General features: G+C 43.0%; 1 protein-coding gene across 1 annotated transcript in view; it reads left to right on the forward strand.

Annotated features, from left to right (window-relative positions):
• Positions 1-21,977, forward strand: part of LOC124039049 (CUB and sushi domain-containing protein 1-like) — a 180,886-nt gene that overhangs the window by 45,747 nt on the left and 113,162 nt on the right. Inside the window, exons 10-15 of the mRNA XM_046354929.1 lie at positions 6,082-6,264; positions 7,228-7,554; positions 9,174-9,368; positions 9,623-9,761; positions 9,916-10,103; positions 14,489-14,677. Coding sequence (XP_046210885.1) covers positions 6,082-6,264; positions 7,228-7,554; positions 9,174-9,368; positions 9,623-9,761; positions 9,916-10,103; positions 14,489-14,677 — 1,221 coding nt within the window. The remainder of the gene's footprint in view (positions 1-6,081; positions 6,265-7,227; positions 7,555-9,173; positions 9,369-9,622; positions 9,762-9,915; positions 10,104-14,488; positions 14,678-21,977) is intronic.

The following is a 21,977-nucleotide window of genomic DNA, read 5'->3' on the forward strand; positions in this document are numbered from 1 at the left end:
TACAGATAGAACCAGCCCAGAAACGGCAGGACACCAATGTTGATTAAGCAATTAGCTTGTAAACGATATTACAACCCATAAAACAGCAATGCTATAGGCTAGTTAGACTCCAATAAACTACTATCTTTTTTTCTAAACTGTTGAGTATATCCATGGGCCACGACCGTCTGTGAACTTTTGAAAGTTATTAGTTTGCACTTTTGTTTGGAAACACTGTATGGAAAGTCCATTGTCACCACCATCCACTTTCCATTTAGAGATCACTATTACCTCCTCAAGTGTCAACCCTTACCTTATATGGTCATACAGAGAGTTGACACAATCGTCAATTTAACACAATGCAGAACCCTGCACAACAACACAACCTCCATTAACTTTGTATAAACCCAACTTCAAACCTGTGCCTACAGTCCGGGTGTCAACGTTGACAGCAGAACCACTAGTGGTAGGACTCATTGTCAGGGGTCCGCATACAGTAGGTGTCCATGTCTACTGTATATACAATCTGGGGGAGTATTAAGTCAGGCTTGTTCACCTGTATTATGCATCTGTCTGATAAATGTTGGCAAAAAAAGTGATACCTATAGACGGACTATATGAAACATTTATAACCCATACATACTGTATAAGCACTACTGTACATAAGTAATTGCTTGTGTAATAATGAAACAACATATATCAGTTGGATGGAAGAGAATCATGGGGAATTCATAAAAATATATATTCTGAAGACCATAGGCACATACTGTATGAATCAGTAAATATAATGAATGTTACGGATTAAGGATAAGAATCATTGCATAATATCATTAAAGTAGCTTTGCAAGCAGGTACGCATTTCCTTTAGGCAAAGGCTTCTAGTGGATATGTTGCCCCTAACTTGTATTTTACTTACATAATTCCTTCCTGTAGCACATTCTATGGGCCTATTTGTTAGTTATTCTGTGATAATTCAGATTTTCTCTCATGCAACTGGGTAAGGTTGGCTCACTGTGAGAACATTGATTTTGAGGGATGTCTCACAAGGAGCTGAGTGAAGTCCATATTATGGCAAGAACAGCTCAAATAAGCAAAGAGAAACAACAGTCCATCATTACTTTAATACATGAAGGTCAGTCAATGCGGATCATTTCAATAACTTCTAAAGTTTCTTCAAGTATAGTCACAAAAACCATCAAGCGTATGATGAAACTGGCTCTCATGAGGACTGCCACAGGAAAGGAAGACCAAGAGTTAACCTCTTCTGCAGAGGATATTTCAGTAGCGTTAACTGCACCTCAGATTGCACCCCAGATAGGGTAATAGAAACATCTCAACATTAACTGTTCAGATGAGGCTGGGTGAATCAGGCCTTCATGGTCGATTTCTGCTAAGAAACCACTACTTAAGGACACCAATAGGAAGAAGAGACTTGCTTGGGCCATAAAACACGAACAATGGATATTAGACCAGTGGAAATCTGTCCTTTGGTGTGATGAGTCCAAATTTGTTATTTTTGGTTCCAACTGCCTTGTCTTTGTGAGACGCAGAGTAGGTGAACGGATGATATCTGAAAGTGTGGTTCTCACCATGAAGCATGGAGGAGGAGGTGTGATGGTGTGGGGGTGCTTTGCTGGTGACACTGTCTGTGATTTATTTAGAATTCAAGGCACACTCAACCAGCATGGCTACCACAGCATTCTGCAGCGAAACACCATTCCATCTGGTTTGCACTTAGTGGGATTATCATTTGTTTTTCAACAGGACAATGACCCAAAACACACCTCCTGGTTATGTAATTGCTATTTGACCAAGAAGGAGAGTGATGGAGTGCTGCAGCAGATGACCTGGTCTCCACAATCACCCGACCTCAAACCAAATGAGATGGTTTGGGATGAGTTGGACCATAGAGTGAAGGAAAAGCAGCCAACAAGTGATCAGCATATGTGGTAACTCCTTCAAGACTGTTGGAAAAGCATTCCTCATGAAGCTGGTTGAGAGAATGCCAAGAGTGTGCAAAGCTGTCATCAAGGCAAAGGGTGGCTACTGTGAAGAATCTCAAATCTGAAATATATTTGGATTTGTTTAACCGTTTTTTTGTTACGACATGATTCCATATGTGTTCATAGTTTTGATGTCTTCACTATTATTCTACAATGTAGAAAACCGTAAATAAATTAAAACCCTTGAATGAGTAGGTGTATCCAAACATTTGACTGGAGCTATATTTACAGTTGAAGTCGGAAGTTTACATACACCTTAGATAAATACATTTAAACCTTTTTTCAGGGTGGACTAGTGGTTAGAGCGTTAGACTCGTTGGACTTTCAGGGTAGCCTAGTGGTTAGAGTGTTGGACTAGTAACCGGATGGTTGCGAGTTCAAACCCTGAGCTGACAAGGTACAAATCTGTCATTCTGCCCCTGAACAGGCAGTTAACCCACTGTTCCTAGGCTGTCATTGAAAATAAGAATTTGTTCTTAACTGACTTGCCTGGTTAAATAAAGGTTAAAAAAAAAATCCTAGTAAAAATTCCCTGTCTTATGTCAGTTAGGATCACCACTTTATTTTAAGAAGGTGAAATGTCAGAATAATAGTAGAGAGAATGATTTATTTCAGCTTTTATTTGTTTCATCACATTCCCAGTGGGTCAGAAGTTTACATACACTCAATTAGTATATGGTAGCATTGCCTTTAAATTGTTTAACTTGGGTCAAACGTTTCGGGTAGCCTTCCACAAGCTTCCCACAATAAGTTGTGTGAATATTGCCCCATTCCTCTTGACAGAGCTGGTGTAACTGAGTCAGGTTTGTATGCTTCCTTGCTCGCACACACTTTTTCAGTTCTGCCCACACATTTTCTACAGGATTGAGGTCAGGGCCTTGTGATGGCCACTCCAATACCTTGCCTTTGTTGTCCTTAAGCCATTTTGCCACAACTTTGGAAGTATACTTGCAGTCATTGTCCATTTGGAAGACCCATTTGCAACCAAGCTTTAACTTTAACTGATGTTTTGAGATGTTGCTTCAATATATACATTTAATTTTCCTACCCCATGATGCAATCTATTTTGTGAAGTGCAAAAGTCCCTCCTGCAGCAAAGGACCGCCACAACATAATGCTGCAATCCCCGTGCTTCACGGTTGGGATGGTGTCCTTCAGCTTGCAAGCCTCCCTCTTTTTCCTCCAAACATACATACCAATGGTCATTATGGCCAAACATTTCTATTTTTGTTTCATCAGACCAGAGGACTTTTCTCCAAAAAGTATGATCTTTGTCCCCATGTGCATTTGCAAACCGTAGTCTGGCTTTTTTATGGCGGTTTTGGAGCAGTGGCTTCTTCCTTGCTGAGCGACCTATCAGGTTATGTTGATATAGGATTCGTTTTACTGTGGATATAGATACTTTTGTACCTGTTTCCTCCAGCATCTTCACAAGGTCCTTTGCTGCTGTTCTGGAATTGATTTGCACTTTTCGTACCAAAGTACATTCATCTCTAGAAGAGAGAGCGCGTCTCCTTCCTAAGCAGTATGACGGCTGTATGGTCCCATGGTGTTTATACTTGCGTACTATTGTTTGTACAGATGAACGTGGAACCTTCAGGCATTTGGAAATTGCTCCCAAGGATGAACCAGACTTGTGGAGGTCTACAATTTTTTTCTGGGGTCTTGGCTGATTTCTTTTGATTTTCCCATGATGTCTTTCAAAGAGGCACTGAGTTTGAAGGTAGGCCTTGAAATACATCCACAGATAAACTAACAATTGACTAAAATTATGTCAATTAGCCTATCAGAAGGTTCTAAAGCCATGACATCATTTTCTGGAATTTTCCAATCTGTTTAAAGGCACAGTCAACTTAGTGTATGTCAACATCTGACCCACTGGAATTGTGATACAGTGATATATAAATTAAATAATTTGGCCGGAAACAATTGTTGGAAAAATTACTTGTGTCATGCACAAAGTAGATGTCCTACCCCACTTAGCAAAACTATAGTTTGTTAACTTTTTATGGCTGCAGGGGCAGTATTGAGTAGCTTGGATGAAAAGGTGCCCATTGTAAACGGCCAGCTCCTCAGTCTCAGTTGCTAATATATGCGTATTATTATTAGTATTCGATAGAAAACACTCTAAAGTTTCCAAAACTGTCCAAATTTTGTCTGTGAGTATAACAGAACTGATATTGCAGGCCTCAGAAAACCTGAGGAAAATCAAAACAGGAAGTGGCTTCTATTTTGAAAACTCCATGTTCCATAGCCTCCCTTTGCTGGATTTAAAGGGATATGAACCAGATTCCTTTTCCTATCGCTTCCTCAAGGTGTCAACAGTCTTCAGACATAGTTTCAGGCTTTTATTTTGAAAAATGAGCCAGAACGATAACATCGCGTCAAGTGGTCACATGAATTTTGCTCGCGCAACAGAATTTGGACAGCCATTGTTTTCCTCTCTCCTACTGTGAAAGACATTTGCGGTTGATATATTATCGATTATATATTTTAAAAACAACCTGAGGATTGATTATAAAAAACGTTTGACATGTTTCTGTGGACATTATGGAAACTATTGGGAATTTTCGTCTACGTTGTCCTGACCGCTCTTTCCTGTGGATTTCTGAACATAACGCGACAAACAAACGGAGGTATTTTGGATCTAAAAATAATCTTTATGGAACAAAAGGAACATTTGTTGTGTAACTGGGAGTCTCGTGAGTGAACACATCCAAAGATCATCAAAGGTAAACGATTAATTTGATTGCTTTTCTGATTTTTGTGACCGAGCTACCTGATGCTAAGTGTACTTAATGTTTTATCGTGCAATCGATAAACTTACTCAAACGCTTGGATTGCTTTCTCTGTAACGCATTATTTCAAAGTCTGACATGACAGGTAGATTAACAAAAGGCTAAGCTGTGTTTTCCTATATTGCACTTGTAATTTCATGAATATAAATATTCATAGTAATATTTATTGAATGTAGCGCTATGCTATTCAGCGGTTGTTGATGACACTTATCCCGATATCGGGATTGCAGCCATAACAAGTTAACAAGACATTTGTGGAGTGGTTGAAAAATGAGTTTGAATGACTCCAACCTAAGTGTATGTAAACTTCCAACTACAACTCTATATATAGTTTATATCTCCCAGAAAACTGTTAAACAGAGACATCATAAACATAAATTAAACATGTCTCTGTTATCTGTGGACATTGATATGATGCTTTGACTTGTTTATGACTACTCTGAAATATTCAAATTAAATCTGAAACAGACCACCGGGTACCTCAAATACCCATATTTTAATGTTATCTCCTGCTTACTCTTTCAACAATGTTTTGCAATTTCAGCCGCAATATGCATTGAAATGGTAAACATGTTCTGGACTGCTGACTTGACTTCCAGCTCCTCATAATGTCGTTTATTGGACAGTAGATTCAGTGATGGCCAGCCACTTGAGGCATGTTTACATATTAGTATTTAAGAGAATGGCATAGCCTTAGTAAGACAGTTTACATCTCTATCACAGTTGCGATTGGGCTGATATGCCCTTACTGATTGTGGAGCTTCCGCATAGATCCTTCAACTAATTGCTCTTGGCAGATCCAAAGGTATTTAACCGGCACTTAACACCTCACAAAGGTTGTTGAATGTGCTGCTGGAATAAAACCCATCCCCTGTAGATTATTGCTCAGATGGGCCAGTGGAGCGGTAGCAGCTAAGCTGACACACTGGTTGTTAACACAAAAATGAACTCTTCCAGAACGTCATTCATTTGTCACTGTCATTTTACTCCTGCTAGAAAATGCTGCCTCCACCTGAAAATGTAGAGGAAATAAACAACTCTCGACTGTCTTGTTTTCTCTTGGATTATACCAGGGATAGCTTGTATCAGGTGAGCCATCCATGGTTTTCAGAATGTTTTACTTGTGTAAAGAATGTTGAGTTAGAGGAAAGCTGTCATGTTCTGTTTTCAGGATCTGATGATTGCTCAGTGGATGTCAGTTTTAGGACATTCAACCCGAAGAGCAGCTAACCTGATATCCTTGGGAATTGAAACCACTGAATGAACTTAAACGTTGTAACAGTTGTATATTTTCTTTACAGAAATTGACAAAGGAGGGTGTGGCGATCCTGGAATTCCGGCCTACGGCAAAAGAACAGGGGAGCGTTTTTTACACGGCGACATGCTGACTTTCGAGTGTCAGGCGGCCTTCGAGTTGGTCGGCGAGAGAACGATATCATGCCAGCAAAACAACCAGTGGTCTGGAAACAAACCCAGCTGCGTGTGTAAGATGCCATTTAAACATGCAAGACTTTAATTAACTGCGCTGTCATTGAGATTGATCAATCTGATACACTGTCCGAGGGAACCAGCCAGGTAGGGAAGGAAGGTGATATGGTTATCCCCACTGTCCCAACGGTCCGAGGGAACCAGCCAGGTAGGGAAGGAAGGTGATATGGTTATCCCCACTGACCCAACAGTCCGAGGGAACCAGCGAGGTAGGCAAGGAAGGTGATATGTTTATCCCCACTGTCCCAACAGTCCGAGGGAACCAGCCAGGTAGGGAAGGGAGGTGATATGGTTTTCCCCACTGTCCCAACAGTCCGAGGGAACCAGCCAGGTAGGGAAGGAAGGTGATATGGTTTTCCCCACTGTCCCATGTAAAGCTGTCATCATCTCTCAGGTTTTGTTGTCGCTTGGTCAACACTCCCCGCTGTCTATTTTGGAAAGTCATACAATTCAATCATTACTAACATCATTTTAGACACTGAGCTTATTCATTACAGTTTCAATACAGAGGCCTTTTTTGAGAATGGAGACTTTTCAGATGTAAAGTAAGAGCTGCTGCTGCAGGTAATGCTGTATTCAATCTTTTTATTTCACCTTCCTTCTGGCATGCAGGCTGACACCTCTAAGCCATCCAACAAGGGTTAAGCAGCTAATCAGCCAAGGGCAATCAGGTCTTGGTTGTATGCACTCACTACTGTAAGTCGCTCTGGATAAGAGCGTCTGCTAAATGACTAAAATGTCAAATATCCTCTACTGTCATGACACTGGGTTATATTCTTCCACCTAGTACAGTGAATAGAATGTGTCACCTGAAGCATTCAAAGGAAAGCGTGTATCCATCCCATTTCAAACAAAATGTCTTCAGTGATGTCTTATAAAAGAGCTATTTTCGCTCACTGTGTGATGCGTCAAAGCATGATGGCAGATCTGTGTGTGTGTGCTCCTATCTATTTTTACAGTCTCCTGCTTCTTCAATTTCACAACCCCATCAGGAATAATCCTCTCCCCAAACTACCCCGAGGAGTATGGGAACAACATGAACTGTGTGTGGCTCATTATCGCAGAGTCAGGGAGCAGGATTCATCTAATTTTCAGCGACTTTGAGGTAGAGCCCCAGTTTGACTACCTTATTGTGAAAGATGACGGGATGTCGGAACCCACCACGTTCGGCACATTCTCTGGGAAGGACGTACCCTCTCAGATCGCCAGCAATGGACACATCATGCGCCTGGAGTTCCAGTCTGACCACTCCAACACTGGGAAAGGATTTAACATCACATACACAAGTAAATGGCCCCTTCCTTTTAAAGATATGGGATTTTGCAATATTTTGAAGACCCTCACAATATCTTCTGATATGCAATTCAGAACTGCCTGTGGCACAACTACTGAGTCAAGCTGTCTCTATAGTGCTTCAGATGTATGCAATCAAATGCTTAGTCAGGTATATTCTCACAAGGGTGATAACGAATCAACATTATTAACCATCTTCAAATTAGAGGATCCCTATTTGAGAATGGAGATCCATTAGCTAGAACTGTGGTACTGTTCTATTTAACAATTTGTATGGCCATAGATGTGTATACCATTGTATATTTTACCTGTAATTTAAACCAGGAACATCTCATTTGAATTATTACGAATTCTATTACATTTGATTAACTGCTCTAAAGATATAAGTAGTGCATCACGTTTACTAAATGATTTCCCACTTGGCACACACTGGTTAAATCAACATTGTTTCCACGTCATTTCAATGAAATTGCATTGAACCAACGTGGAAAAGACGTTGAATTGACGTCTGTGACCAGTGGGATCACTCTGTTTTTTTATTCAACAGATGACATGACAAATTAAATAAACAATTTGCCCTTTTCTCTCAATACTACACCATTTAAAAAGGGGCTTGGGAATGTTTGCCATTTTAATAATTTACAATATTAACATTTTAATGCATATTGTTATGCAAATGTGTCTACCAGTGGTCCCAAAACATGTTTTATATGTAAACACAAGATAAGAAAAACAATAATACTGCAAGGCAATTCCAAACCTTGAAGGTAAACATTTAAAAACATATCGTTTCTATATTTTTTGCTGATATTACAGAGACAGTATCATGGAACAGAAAACAGCAATGGTAGTGGTCTGTTCAGGTCCTCTGCCTCAACATAGACACACTATAGCACAAAAATGTTGAACTGATCCGGGTGTGCCCAATGTTAATGGAATTATGCCTGTACCACACCAAGCTGAAATTAGGTCTGAATATTGCTGTCCCCAGTGCCTGTTTGCTATCTCTAGGAAACATTGTCTCGTTGCACTCTCCCGGCCTGGGAGACAACGCAGTGACATGTCTCTCCTCCACAGAGGAACAGAGGCAGGCTGCAGCGGTGGGGAAGGTTAATGAAATGGAGGAGGATGTTGTTACCGTTCTTATTCCGCATCAGAATCCGCTGGACACTCCTGTCAGTGACTAAGACAGGGATGGGTTTCTTTTTTTCTTGGCGGGGAGGTGTCAGCCATGTGATGGGGATGGCGGGGGGTGGTGTGGCATCTCAATAGCAGCGCCGTAGAATTGGCGTGTCACTGTGTCAGGAGGAGAGGGACATGTCTCCCAATCTGGTGTGGGGAGTTACTGTCAGCGAGCAGGAGTGTAATAACAATGAGCCAGGGAAATGAGTGTTGCCTCCATGGCATCAGTCTTCACCACTGTGCTGTGTTCATTTTGTTGGCTGATTAGCCTCTATTCTCAGTGACTAAATAATTAACCAGGTTCTCATCGTGTTTTCTGGGATAAGACAAATGAGTTAAATGTGACACAGAATCCAGTTTGATGTCTTCTTATTGATTAAAAAACAACAACACTGAAAAACACTGAAACCAGTTTTATTTTCCTCGCTAGCATTTGGTCAGAATGAATGCCACGACCCCGGCATCCCTGTCAATGGCCAGCGGTATGGGGAACACTTCTTGTTGGGGAGCTCCGTTCTTTTCACATGTGATGAAGGATTCATCAAAACCCATGGGTCTGAGTCCATAACCTGCATCATTCAGGATGGAAACGTAGTGTGGAATGCAGCAGTTCCTCGGTGTGAAGGTACTGTATAATGTTGAACAATAATCCATACAGTCTGCCAATGTCAGTGGAGTGGGTGGGCACTGGGCATGTCATGTGGGGGTCTGCTTTATTGTTGTCTGTTGGTGTCACATTGTAGAGCCGCTGAAAATGTGCTACAATAATGAGTAAAGTTTCCCCTCGACAGTCGATGCGGTTACATTCTGCATGATGTTGCATATGGACGTGTAACTCTCTATGTCAGAACATTGCCACTAAAACATGTTCCCCTCTAGCACCTTGTGGAGGACATTTAACAGCTCCAACCGGAGTTCTGCTGTCCCCTGGCTGGCCAGGATACTACAAAGACTCGTTAAACTGTGAATGGGTCATTGAAGCCAGCAAAGATCACGCCATCAAGATATCCTTTGACAGGTTTCTATTTTGTTTCAAATGTATCTTATCCCTGAAGAAGCTATTTCAATCATTCCATATGAGATAATCTGCCATGATAAACTACAGAAAAATGCTTGGATGGAATAGTATCTTCTAATTCACTTCTCTTTTCTTTCTGTCTGTTTCCATGTAGATTCCAAACCGAGGTTAATTATGACACACTGGAGATTCGGGATGGCCCCTCCAACTCCTCTCCTTTAATCGGAGAGTATCATGGCACTCAAGCGCCCCATTTTCTCATTAGCACCAGCAATTACATGTACCTGCTATTCACCACAGACAACAGTCGCTCCAGCGTGGGCTTCCAGATCCGCTACGACAGTGAGTTCTACCGTTTTCATTTGGAAATGTATCCACAGGGCTACCTTTCAAAAGCAGAGGACATTGTGTTGTCAATCCACACATTGTTTCATGGCTACAACTACGTGGTGCAATATCACTTTACTACGTGTGCTGTGATGTCAATATTAACTCAGCTTGTGTGTGGGTGTTGTGATCATATTGAAGTAGTGTAGGAGCTGTGAAATTAGATGTACACTTCATTTGGATAACTTGTCTTCATTGGGGTTGTTGCCTGAAGAGGACTGCGATTTAAATACCAAAGAATTGGTGATTGTGCAGGGAAACCTAATTTAACTCATTATATCACTAATAGCAATAGGCAGTGGTTTGCGATAGGATTATTAAATAATCTATCAATAATTGAATAGCGTTGTAAAATAGCTAGTCTAATTCTTTCTACAAATGCCAAAATATCTTAGGAATGTTAAAAATGAAAAAAATTACTACGAAATAAAAGTTATGTCACAAAGGCTGTTTAAATTAATGCTTTAGGGTGCGTTCGTAAATTCAATCTGGAGTGCCAGCGTTCGCTCAGAGTGCCCTCTAGGCGTTCGTAAATTCAATCTGGAGTGCCAGCGTTCACTCAGAGTGCCCTCTAGGCGTACGTAAATTCAATCTGGAGTGCCAGCGTTCGCTCAGAGTGCCCTCTAGGCGTACGTAAATTCAATCTGGAGTGCCAGCGTTCGCTCAGAGTGCCCTCTAGGCGTACGTAAATTCAATCTGGAGTGCCAGCGTTCGCTCAGAGTGCCCTCTAGGCGTTCGTAAATTCAATCTGGAGTGCCACCCTCTAGGCGTACGTAAATTCAATCTGGAGTGCCAGCGTTCGCTCAGAGTGCCCTCTAGGCGTACGTAAATTCAATCTGGAGTGCCAGCGTTCGCTCAGAGTGCCCTCTAGGCGTACGTAAATTCAGAGCATTGTCAGATTGTCCGTTCTTAAATTCAGAGTGTTTCGCTCTCATAGCGTTCAGAGTGCACACTGGACGCTCTGGCCAGAGGAGTAGGGTTGATCCGAGCATGTTGGTTAGGCTGGATAGGCTGTTTCCTTGTTAACTAGAGCGTTGGTGACTGTAAATGTGCTGCTGGCAATAATTTAAGATTTTGCAAACGTTTACTGACACCGGCCAAATTCAACAGCTGTTGAGCGTTCGTAAATCCATCAGTTATTTTTCCCTCTGGAATTGGAGTAGTTAGCCAGGGTGAATTTACGAATGCACCCTTAGACCGAATGATTTCGTAAATAACATTATACAACGGCTTGATTTAATCCTGGATGCTGATGGGTTAAAATCGCATTCCAGCCAGTGTCTATTCCAAAAATGACCACCGGCTAAATCTATGATGTTGAAATGCCTATTTACTCTTTTCCATCTGACTGGGCAATCCACTGTCTCATCAACCCAGCCAGACAATTTATACATTTGATGTCCACTATAAAAAGCACTAAGACATTATCTCCCATTTCTTTAGACAAACATTTCGTTTTCAACAGCGGAGATTTGCATACATGTTGCTGTCTGTCTCTCCGACATTTGCAACATTGAGGTTCGATCTCCAGCTGTCCCATAGTAATGAACGTGTCGGAAGTCGAGAAGAGACAGTTTTTCTCAGCCAGTCGAAATCATTAATCAGTTGGCATCATTTTTCTGGACATATATCTTCCTTTTTTTTACTAGAAAACAGTTCAAACAAAACAAAAATAAGCTAATTCACAATCTTTCCAGCTTCCGTTTGAAGTGATTGTGTTAGCTGTGTTGTTTGAACAATAGTGTCCTGACAAGAGAGCACATTTTCTATGCCAGGCGAAATCGCACATCAGTAGCTCATTGTTATGGATGTATCCAAATAAATGTCACTAGAAAGCAGCTTAAACCAAGCAAATGCAGCTACTTTGCTGTTATTCTGGCTGCACTGTTTGTCGTGAATGTAAGTTAGCTGTAGTTGGCTAGCTAGCAAGAAAGGGAAAAGAATGTTGCCAGCCAGTATGTCAATGGAACATTTAGAACAAACAACTGGGTCGCGTCCATAGATATAGACCAAAAGGACTTAACGACTGGGTCGTGTCTCTGGCAACCGAACCGATAGAATGGCTTGGGTAGCAAGCTTAGATTTGTGTTGGGACTATATCTCATGGAAGGATGAAATAGTATGAATACATTCATCAAAATAACATTTTTTTAATGAAAATATGTCAATCATTATTTGAACATGTTGGTAACCTATTGCATAAAAGTGATAACACCCGTGCCAATATATCCTCCAAACACGGCATTATCACTTGTATGTACCACTGTCATCCATCAGTGTACTATGATAGAGAACATGCTCTCTATTTTCTTCTACTTAAAATTAGGCTTCCATACTATACAGTTGAAGTCAGAAGTTTGCATACACTTAGGTTGGAGTCATTAAAACATGTTTTTCAACCACTCCACAAATGTCTTGTTAAAAAACTATAGTTTTGGCAAGTCGGTTAGGACATCTACTTTGTGCATGACACAAGTCATTTTCCAACAATTGTTTACAGACAGATTATTTCACTTATAATTCTCTGTATCACAATTCCAGTGGGTCAGAAGTTTACATACACTAAGTTGACTGGCTTTAAACAGCTTGGAAAATTACAGAAAATTATGTCTTGGCTTTAGAAGCTTCTGATAGGCAAATTGACATCATTTGAGTCAATTGGAGGTGTACCTGTGGATTTATTACAAGGCCTACCTTCAAACTCAGTGCCTCTTTGCTTGACATCATGGGAAAATCAAAAGAAATCAGCCAAGACCTCAGAAAAACATTTGTAGACCTCCACAAGTCTGGATCGTCCTTGGGAGCAATTCCAAACGCCTGAAGGTACCACGTTCATCTGTACAAACAATAGTACGCAAGTATAAACACCATGGGACCACGCAGCCGTCATACAGCTCAGGAAGGAGACGCGTTCTGTCTCCTAGAGATTAACATACTTTGGTGGGAAAAGTGCAAATCATTCCCAGAACAACAGCAAAGGACCTTGTGAAGATGCTGGAGTAAACAGGTACAAAAGTATCTATATCCACATAAAATTAGTCCTATATCGACATAACCTGAAAGGTCACTCAGCAAGGAAGAAACCACTGCTCCAAAACCGCCATAAAAAAGCCAGACTACGGTTTTTGCGACTGCACATAGGGACAAAGACCATACTTTTAGGAGAAATGTCCTCTGGTCTGATGAAACAAATATAGAACTGTTTGGCCGTAATGACCATCGTTATGTTTGGAGGAAAAATGGGGACGCTTGTAAGCCGAAGAATACCATCCCAAACGTGAAGTAGGGGCGTGGCAGCATCATGTTTTGGGGGTGCTTTGCTGCAGAAGGGACTGGTGCACTTCACAAAATAGATGGCATCACGAGGCAGGAAAATGATGTGGATATATTGAAGCATCATCTCAAGACATCAGTCAGGAAGTTAAAGCTTGGTTGAAAATGGGTCTTCCAGATGGACAATGACTGCAAACATACTTACAAAGTTGTGGCAAAAGGACAACAAAGTCAAGGTATTGGAGTGGCCATCACAAAGCCCTGACCTCAATCCTGAGGAAAATTTGTGGGCAGAACTGAAAAAGCTTGTGCGAGCAAGGAGGCCTACAAACCTGACTCAGTTACACCAGCTCTGTGAAGAGGAATGGGGTAAAATTCACACAACTTATTGTGGGAAGCTTGGGGAAGGCTACCAGAAACATTTGACCCAAGTTAAACAATTTAAAGGCAATGCTACCAAATAATAATTGAGTGTATGTAAACTTCTGATCCACTGGGAATGCGATGAAAGAAATAAAAGCTGAAATAAATCATTCTCTCTACTATTATTCTGACATTTCACATTCTTAAAATAAAGTGGTGATCCTAACTGACCTAAGTCAGGGAATTTTTACTAGGATTAAATGTCAGGAATTGTGAAAAACTGGATTTAAATGTATTTGTCTAAGGTGTATGTAAACTTTCGACTTCAACTGTATACTCCAATTAATTCCCTAAATGTTTCCTATAATTACATTATTGTAGTTACTATAGTACAATACTGTCTGACATTAGGTGGATGAGACATGACTGCCACGTCCAGAAAAATGGCTGGAAAATGTTTATTTGATTTATTAGATTTATTGTACTGGGAAAAACTCCTTAATAAAATATATATTTCATTATTATTACAATATTTCTTATGAGGACAACCCTCCACCATGGGATGAAATAGAACACAAGGGAAAAGGAGAGAGCTCCTTTTTGCTCCCCCTCATGATTTATACAGTAAAGAGAAATTCCGACACCATCTTCTATTGCATTTAAGGCATGAAGGTGGAATTAAATCGTTCTTTCTATCCCCACAGGCGTTATGATGGAAACAGATTCCTGCTTAGATCCCGGGATCCCAGTCAATGGAAAGCGGTTTGGGAACAATTTTGCCATTGGGACCAGGGTGACATTCAGCTGTGATCAAGGCTACACGCTGAGCGACGAGAAACCCATTGTGTGCGAGAGGAACCATCAGTGGAACCACGCACTGCCCAGCTGTGATGGTAGTGTACCCCGATTTAGCACCCTCCAACCCTTCCTTCCTCTCTTTTTCCCTGTTCCTGTCAGGTGCACTGACATGAATTGCAGCACTTACTCAGCCATCACCCCTTCTCCTCACACTCCCCATCCGATTCACAGAGAAAGATGTGTGCGACACAGCGCACTGCTAACCAATCTCTCTGTCTTATCTGGTGGAAAGGGTACGCCTCTTTGACAACCCTAAGGAGCGGAGTTCATTGATTCCTGATGAGAGGAAAGGTAACTGGAATATGCACACTTAAGATAACTTTGAGCGGCAGACAACGGAGAGTCAGAGAGTCGGTAGGCAGGTTGGAGATTCAGTAGGAAGACATAATTCCAACCGTTTATCTCATTTGTTTCCCGCGACTTGGGATAAAAATAACACTGTACAGCATTTTTTTTCTTCCAGTAAATGGAGTCGAGCGTTTGACCATCAGGTTTTGGTCGTCCTATATCATCCTCTGGACTACTAGTTTATAAGTTGTATTTTCTATTCTAGTCTACTATTTCAGTCTTCTATTCTGTTTTCTATTCTAGTCTTTTATTCTGTTTCCTTCTGAACTTGACCTTCATGATTGACAGTGGTGGCATTTCCGCATCTCATTCAGATATGTAAAACGTTTTCTTCCGTTTTGTCCCTCTTACTCACTCTATCATTTCACAAGGGGGGTGTAGGCATATGCAGTAGACAGGTCCTGTTCTAGGCAAAGATGCTATCTGATTTTTAAATGGGATTTAAAGGAGTTTGAGGAATAGATACAATGTTTTATATTAGGGCACAATCCTTTTTGCGAATGGTGAGAAATAATGAACCACAGAACACAGAATGATCACAGAACATAACATTGATCATCCATCATTGGTTTGTTCTTGTAGTGTCATTCTTAGAACCCTCCTACTTAGAAGTTACTGCAGGAATGCACGCTTCACTTCCTGTAGAAAAGGTCCACTACCCTGAGCACCTGCCTCCTCCCCGCCCACTGCTGTGCTTATGGAGAAAGCAGGAGTTCATTTTTTAAGAGTGGGGCCAGCTTTATGATTCTTTTATTTATGACAATGACGGTACTATATGGATTGTTCACGCCCACAATTTGTCTTGTCCATGTCCTTTTTGTGATAACTATACCAGAAGTAATTTGTAATGATTTCCGAGGATCTGTCACGCCTTGGTCATTGTATTTTGTGTTTTCGTTATATATTTGGTCAGGCCAGGGTGTGACATGGGTTTATGTTATTGTATTTTCGTATTGGGGTTTGTAGTATTTGGGATCGCGGCTGATTAGGGGTGTTGTATAGGCTTGGCTGCCTGAGGCGGTTCTCAATCAGAGTCAGGTGATTCTCGTTGTCTCTGATTGGCAACCGTATTTAGGTAGCCTGGTTTCGCTTTCTATTTCGTGGGTGATTGTTCCTGTCTCTGTGTAGTTTCACCAGATAGGCTGTAATAGGTTTCACGTTCCGTTTGTTGTTTTCGTATTTGTATAGTTATTTCATGTATCGCTTTTTTCCTTTCATTAAAGACATGAGTAACCACTACGCTGCATTTCGGTCCGACTCTCTTTCCACAAACGAAGAACGCAGAATCACCCACCACACTCGGACCGAGCAGCATGTTAACAGGCAGCGACAGCTTGAACAGCGAAGGGAGGACGTTATGGACAGCAGAGGCATGGAGTATACGACGTGGGAAGAAATCGACAGGTGGGCGGCCGACCCAGAGAGAGTGCAGGTGCCTGTCTGGGATTCGCTGGAGCAATGCGAAGAGGGCTATAGGCGAATGGAGTCAAAAAGAAAGACACGTCGGCGCAGAGCGAAAACCGAAAGTAACCCCCAAGTATTTATTGGGGGAGGGCGCAGAGAGAGAGTGGCTGAGTCAGGGTTCAGACCTGAGCCAACTCTCCCTGTTAATCGTGAAGAGCAGTTGCAGTGGGAGAGGCTGCACCACTTGGAGAATTGGACATGGGAGGAGAAATTAGACGGAAAAGGACCCTGGTCTCAGCCTGGAGAATATCGCCGTCCCAAGGAAGAAATAGAGGCGGCTAAAGCGGAGAGGCGCTGGTATGAGGAGGCAGCACGGCGACGCGGTTGCAAGCCCGAAAAGCAGCCCAAAAAAATTATTGGGGGAGGCTAAAAGGGAGTATGGCTATGCCAGGTAGGAGACCTGCGCAAACTCCCTGTGCTCACCGTTGGGCTAGAGAGACCGGGCAGACACCGTGTTATGCTATGGAGCGCACAGTGTTTCCAGTGCGGGTGCATAGCCCGGTGCGGCACATACCAGCCCTTCCTATTGGCCGGGCTAGAGTGGGCATCGAGCCAGGTAAGCTTGGGCAGGCTCGGTGCTCAAGAGCTCCAGTGCGCCTGCACGGTCCGGTCTATCCAGAGCCACCTCCACACACCTGTCCTCCGGTAGCAGCTCCCCGCACCAGGCTTCCTGTGCGTGTCCTCGATCCTGTAGCACCAGTTCCAGCACCACGCACCAGGCCTTCTGTGCGCCTCGCCTGTTCAGCACAGCCAGAGCCTTCCTTCCCTCCTGCACTGTCTGAGTCTCCCGCCTGTTCAGCGCTATCAGAGCCTTCCTTCTCTACAGCGCTGCCGGAGCCTCCTGCCTGTTCGGAGCAGCCTGAGCTGTCAGTCTGCATGAAGCAGCCAGAGCTGCCAGTCTGCAAGGAGCTGCTACATTTACATTTAAGTCATTTAGCAGACGCTCTTATCCAGAGCGACTTGCTAGTCTGCAAGGTGCTGCCAGCCTGCATGGAGCAGTCAGAGCTGTCAGCCTGCATGGAGCAGTCAGAGCTGTCAGTCTGTATGAAGCAGCCAGAGCTGTCAGTCTGCATGAAGCAGCCAGAGCTGTCAATCTGCAAGGAGCTGCTAGTCTGCAAGGAGCTGTCAGTCTGCAAGGTGCTGCCAGCCTGCATGGAGCAGTCAGAGCTGTCAGCCTGCATGGAGCAGTCAGAGCTGTCAGCCTGCATGGAGCAGTCAGAGCTGTCAGTCTGCATGAAGCAGCCAGAGCTGTCAGTCTGCATGAAGCAGCCAGAGCTGTCAGTCTGTAAGAAGCAGCCAGAGCTGTCAGTCTGCATAGAGCAGCTAGATCCGCCAGTCAGCCATGATCTTCTAGATCTGCCAGACAACCAGTCTCTTCCAGATCTACCAGTCAACCAGTCTCTTCGAGATCTGCCAGTCAACCAGAATCTTCAAGATCTGCTAGTCAACCAGAATCTTCCAGTTCCGCCAGCCAGCCAGGATCTACCGGAGCCTACTACCTGCCTGAGCTTCATCTCAGTACTGGGCCTCCTCTCAGTACTGGGCTTCCTCTCAGTACTGGGCTTTCTCTCAGTACTGGGCTTCCCCTCAGTTCCGGGCTACCCCTCAGTTCCGGGCTGCCCCTCAGTTCCGGGCTGCCCCTCAGCCCCGAGCTGCCTCAGTCCCGAGCTGCCCCTCAGTTCCGAGCTGCCCCTCAGTTCCGAGCTGCCCCTCAGTCCCGAGCTGCCCCTCAGTCCCGAGCTGCCCCTCAGTCCCGAGCTGTCCCTCAGTCCCGAGATGCCCCTCAGTCACGAGCTGCTCCTCAGTTCTGTGGGGTTCTGGGTGAGGACTATTAGGCCATGGTCGGCGGCGAGGGTGGATTATCCCAGGACGCGAAGGGGAGGAACTAGGACATTAATGGAGTGGGGTCCAAGTCCCGAGCCGGAACCACCACCATGGACAGACGCCCACCCTATGGACCCACCCTATGGTTTTCAGGTGTGTCCGGGAGTCCGCACCTTAGGGGGGGGTTCTGTCACGCCTTGGTCATTGTATTTTGTGTTTTCAGTATATATTTGGTCAGGCCAGGGTGTGACATGGGTTTATGTTATTGTATTTTCGTATTGGGGTTAGTAGTATTTGGGATCGCGGCTGATTAGGGGTGTTGTATAGGCTTGGCTGCCTGAGGCGATTCTCAATCAGAGTCAGGTGATTCTCGTTGTCTCTGATTGGGAACCGTATTTAGGTAGCGTGGTTTCACTTTGTATTTCGTGGGTGATTGTTCCTGTCTCTGTGTAGTTTCACCAGATAGGCTGTAATAGGTTTCACGTTCCGTTTGTTGTTTTCGTATTTGTATAGTTATTTCATGTATCGCTTTTTTCCTTTCATTAAACATTTACATTACATTTAAGTCATTTAGCAGACGCTCTTATCCAGAGCGACTTACAAATTGGTGCATTCACCTTATGACATCCAGTGGAACAGCCACTTTACAATAGTGCATCTAAATATTTTAAGGGGGGTGAGAAGGATTACTTTATCCTATCCTAGGTATTCCTTAAAGAGGTGGGGTTTCAGGTGTCTCCGGAAGGTGGTGATTGACTCCGCTGTCCTGGCGTCGTGAGGGAGTTTGTTCCACCATTGGGGAGCCAGAGCAGCGAACAGTTTTGACTGGGCTGAGCAGGAACTGAACTTCCTTAGTGGTAGGGAGGCGAGCAAGCCAGAGGTGGATGAACGCAGTGCCCTTATTTGGGTGTAGGGCCTGATCAGAGCCTGGAGGTACTGAGGTGCCGTTCCCCTCACAGCTCCGTAGGCAAGCACCATGGTCTTGTAGCGGATGCGAGCTTCAACTGGAAGCCAGTGGAGAGAGTGGAGGAGCGGGGTGACGTGAGAGAACTTGGGAAGGTTGAACACTAGACGGGCTGCGGTGTTCTGGATGAGTTGTAGGGGTTTAATGGCACAGGCAGGGAGCGTTCTTTCCACAAACGAAGAACGCCATTACAGGATCCCTCAAATTAGGGCAATCAAGTACAAAAAATATATCTTCCCCTCTTCCTTCCAACGGGGTGAATCAGACCTCAGTACATATATAAATGCATGTTGGGATACCATGCAATTATGACATTTTTATTTGTCTCACACTCAAAAGAGCCATCCTCGCTGATTAACTTTCAGTAGTAGCCTTGGGCAAGTATGATAACACACAACATGAGCCCCATTTAATCACCAGCATCTCCATAGCCTACGGAATCGGGTATAATTGCAATTGCCAACTCCATACATTTGTTCATGGGAACCTGTGCTATCTTGGGAATGCCTTTTTTCAGCTATTTTCACAGCATTTAACTGATACTCACACCAATTAAAAATGTTGAGTGACTCAACCTCACAGGCTAGAGGTTGTGGACCTCTGTCTATTCACATACACATTCATGCTACAAATGTCATGCTTCACAAACACGGTAAATACAATTATCCTGTGATACATACACAGAAGTCATAGTAGATTAGCATATTTCCTTTAAGGCATTCCTTTTACTCGTTTTTTCTTTTTATTCATCTCGTAATTAAGGCAGTGACAAGTTGTTGTTTAGACGACTCTGCCTGACTGTCTCCACTGACAGGGTCTTTCCTGTCAGAATTCTGCCTTGGTTATTAAGTTCCCTTTTGATCTTCCCAGACAGACTCACTATCAGCATACAGTATCCCACGTCTTCATCTTACTCAGCCCTAGCTGGGTAAACTCTGAGGCTTTTCATCTGGGAACATGATGTGTCTATGTCTGTGTTTCACACTGTCATCAGGTTTGTCTCTACAAATAACATGGAGGAGAGACTAAAAGTTTGTTTAGAACATTTACTAAGTCCAAAAGAGATCCTCTTACACCCAGGGATATTTTGTTGCAGTCTCTGACCTAGATTCGGGTATCAAACCCACCCGGACTCTTTTTTTTATGTTGCAAATTCTTTGAGCAATTTTCAATGATATTGGCATACTAATCAAAAATCTAATGATACAAGCTCATAATCTTTTGCATCTTTATTTATTTAAATGCTGTTATTAATTTTTCAAAACCCCTGATTGTTATGCAAGAAATTGCATTAATTAATCATTAAAGGGCAACTCCGACACTTTTCGTTATCTTCGCAACAAACTAGTGTCTTCATAAAATACTGTTCAAAAGTTTGGGGTCACTTAGAAATGTCCTTGTTTTTGAAAGAAAAGCAATTTTTTTTGCCCATTAAAATAACATCAAATTGATCAGATATACAGTGTAGACATTAAATGTTGTAAATGACTATTGTAGCTGGAAACGGCTGATTTTTTATGGAATGTCTACATAGGCCCAATATCAGCAACCATCACTCCTGTGTTCCAATGGCACGTTGTGTTATCTAATCCAAGTTTATCATTTTAAAAGGCTAATTGATCATTATAAAACCATTTTGCAATTATGTTAGCACAGCTGAAAACTGTTGTTCTGATTAAAGAAGCAATAAAACTGTCCTTCTTTAGACGAGTTGAGTATCTGAAGCATCAGCGTTTGTGGGTTTGATTACAGGCTCAAAATGGCCAGAAATAAAGAACGTTCTTCCGAAACTCATCAGTCTATTCTTGTTCTGAGAAATGAAGGCTATTCCATGCGAGAAATTGCAAAGAAACTGAAGATCTCGTACAATGCTGTGTACTAATCCTTTCACAGAACAGCGCAAACTGGCCCTAACCAGAATAGAAAGAGGAGTGGGAGGCCCCGGTGCACAACTGAGCAAGAGGACAAGTACATTAGAGTGTCGAGTTTGAGAAATAGACGCCTCACAAGTCCTCAAATGGCATCTACATTAAATAGTACCCCAAAACACCAGTCTCAATGTCAACAGTGAAGAGGCGACTCCGGGATGCTGGCCTTCTAGGCAGAGTTGCAAATAAACAGCCATATCTCAGACTTGCCAATAAAAATAAAAGATTAAGACGGGTTAAAAGAACACAGTACTGGACAGAGGAAATCTGCCTAGAAGGCCAGCAACCCGGAGTCGCCTCTTCACTGTTGACATTGAGACTGGTGTTATGCTTTTCTTTCAAAAACAAGGAAATTTGTACGTGAAAACGCCGCATTTCTACATTTTGTGAAAACGTTAAAATGTTATCCCCAATGACATCATAAAAGGTTTAAACATTTTAAAAACAGTGATTTTCAAACATGAGATTTGCGGTGATATGGGGTGCAAGAAAATACCCTCCCTCTGGCTAGAAACACATTGCACGGCCTCCCGGGTGGCGCAGTGGTTAAGGGCACTGTACTGCAGTGCCAGCTGTGCCACCAGAGACTCTGGGTTCGCGCCCAGGCACTGTCGTGACCGGGAGGTCTGTGGGGCAACGCACAATTGGCCTAGTGTTCTCTGGGTTAGGGAGGGCTTGGCCGGTAGGGATATCCTTGTCTCATCGCGCACCAGTGACTCCTGTGGTGGGCCGGGGCAGTGCGTGCTAACCAATGTTGCCAGGTGCACGGGGTAATATATTTTTAACCACAGATCATAGAAATGCCCT

The sequence above is a fragment of the Oncorhynchus gorbuscha genome, linkage group LG07 (assembly GCF_021184085.1).
Source record: "Oncorhynchus gorbuscha isolate QuinsamMale2020 ecotype Even-year linkage group LG07, OgorEven_v1.0, whole genome shotgun sequence".
In the NCBI taxonomy this organism is placed as follows: domain Eukaryota; kingdom Metazoa; phylum Chordata; class Actinopteri; order Salmoniformes; family Salmonidae; genus Oncorhynchus; species Oncorhynchus gorbuscha.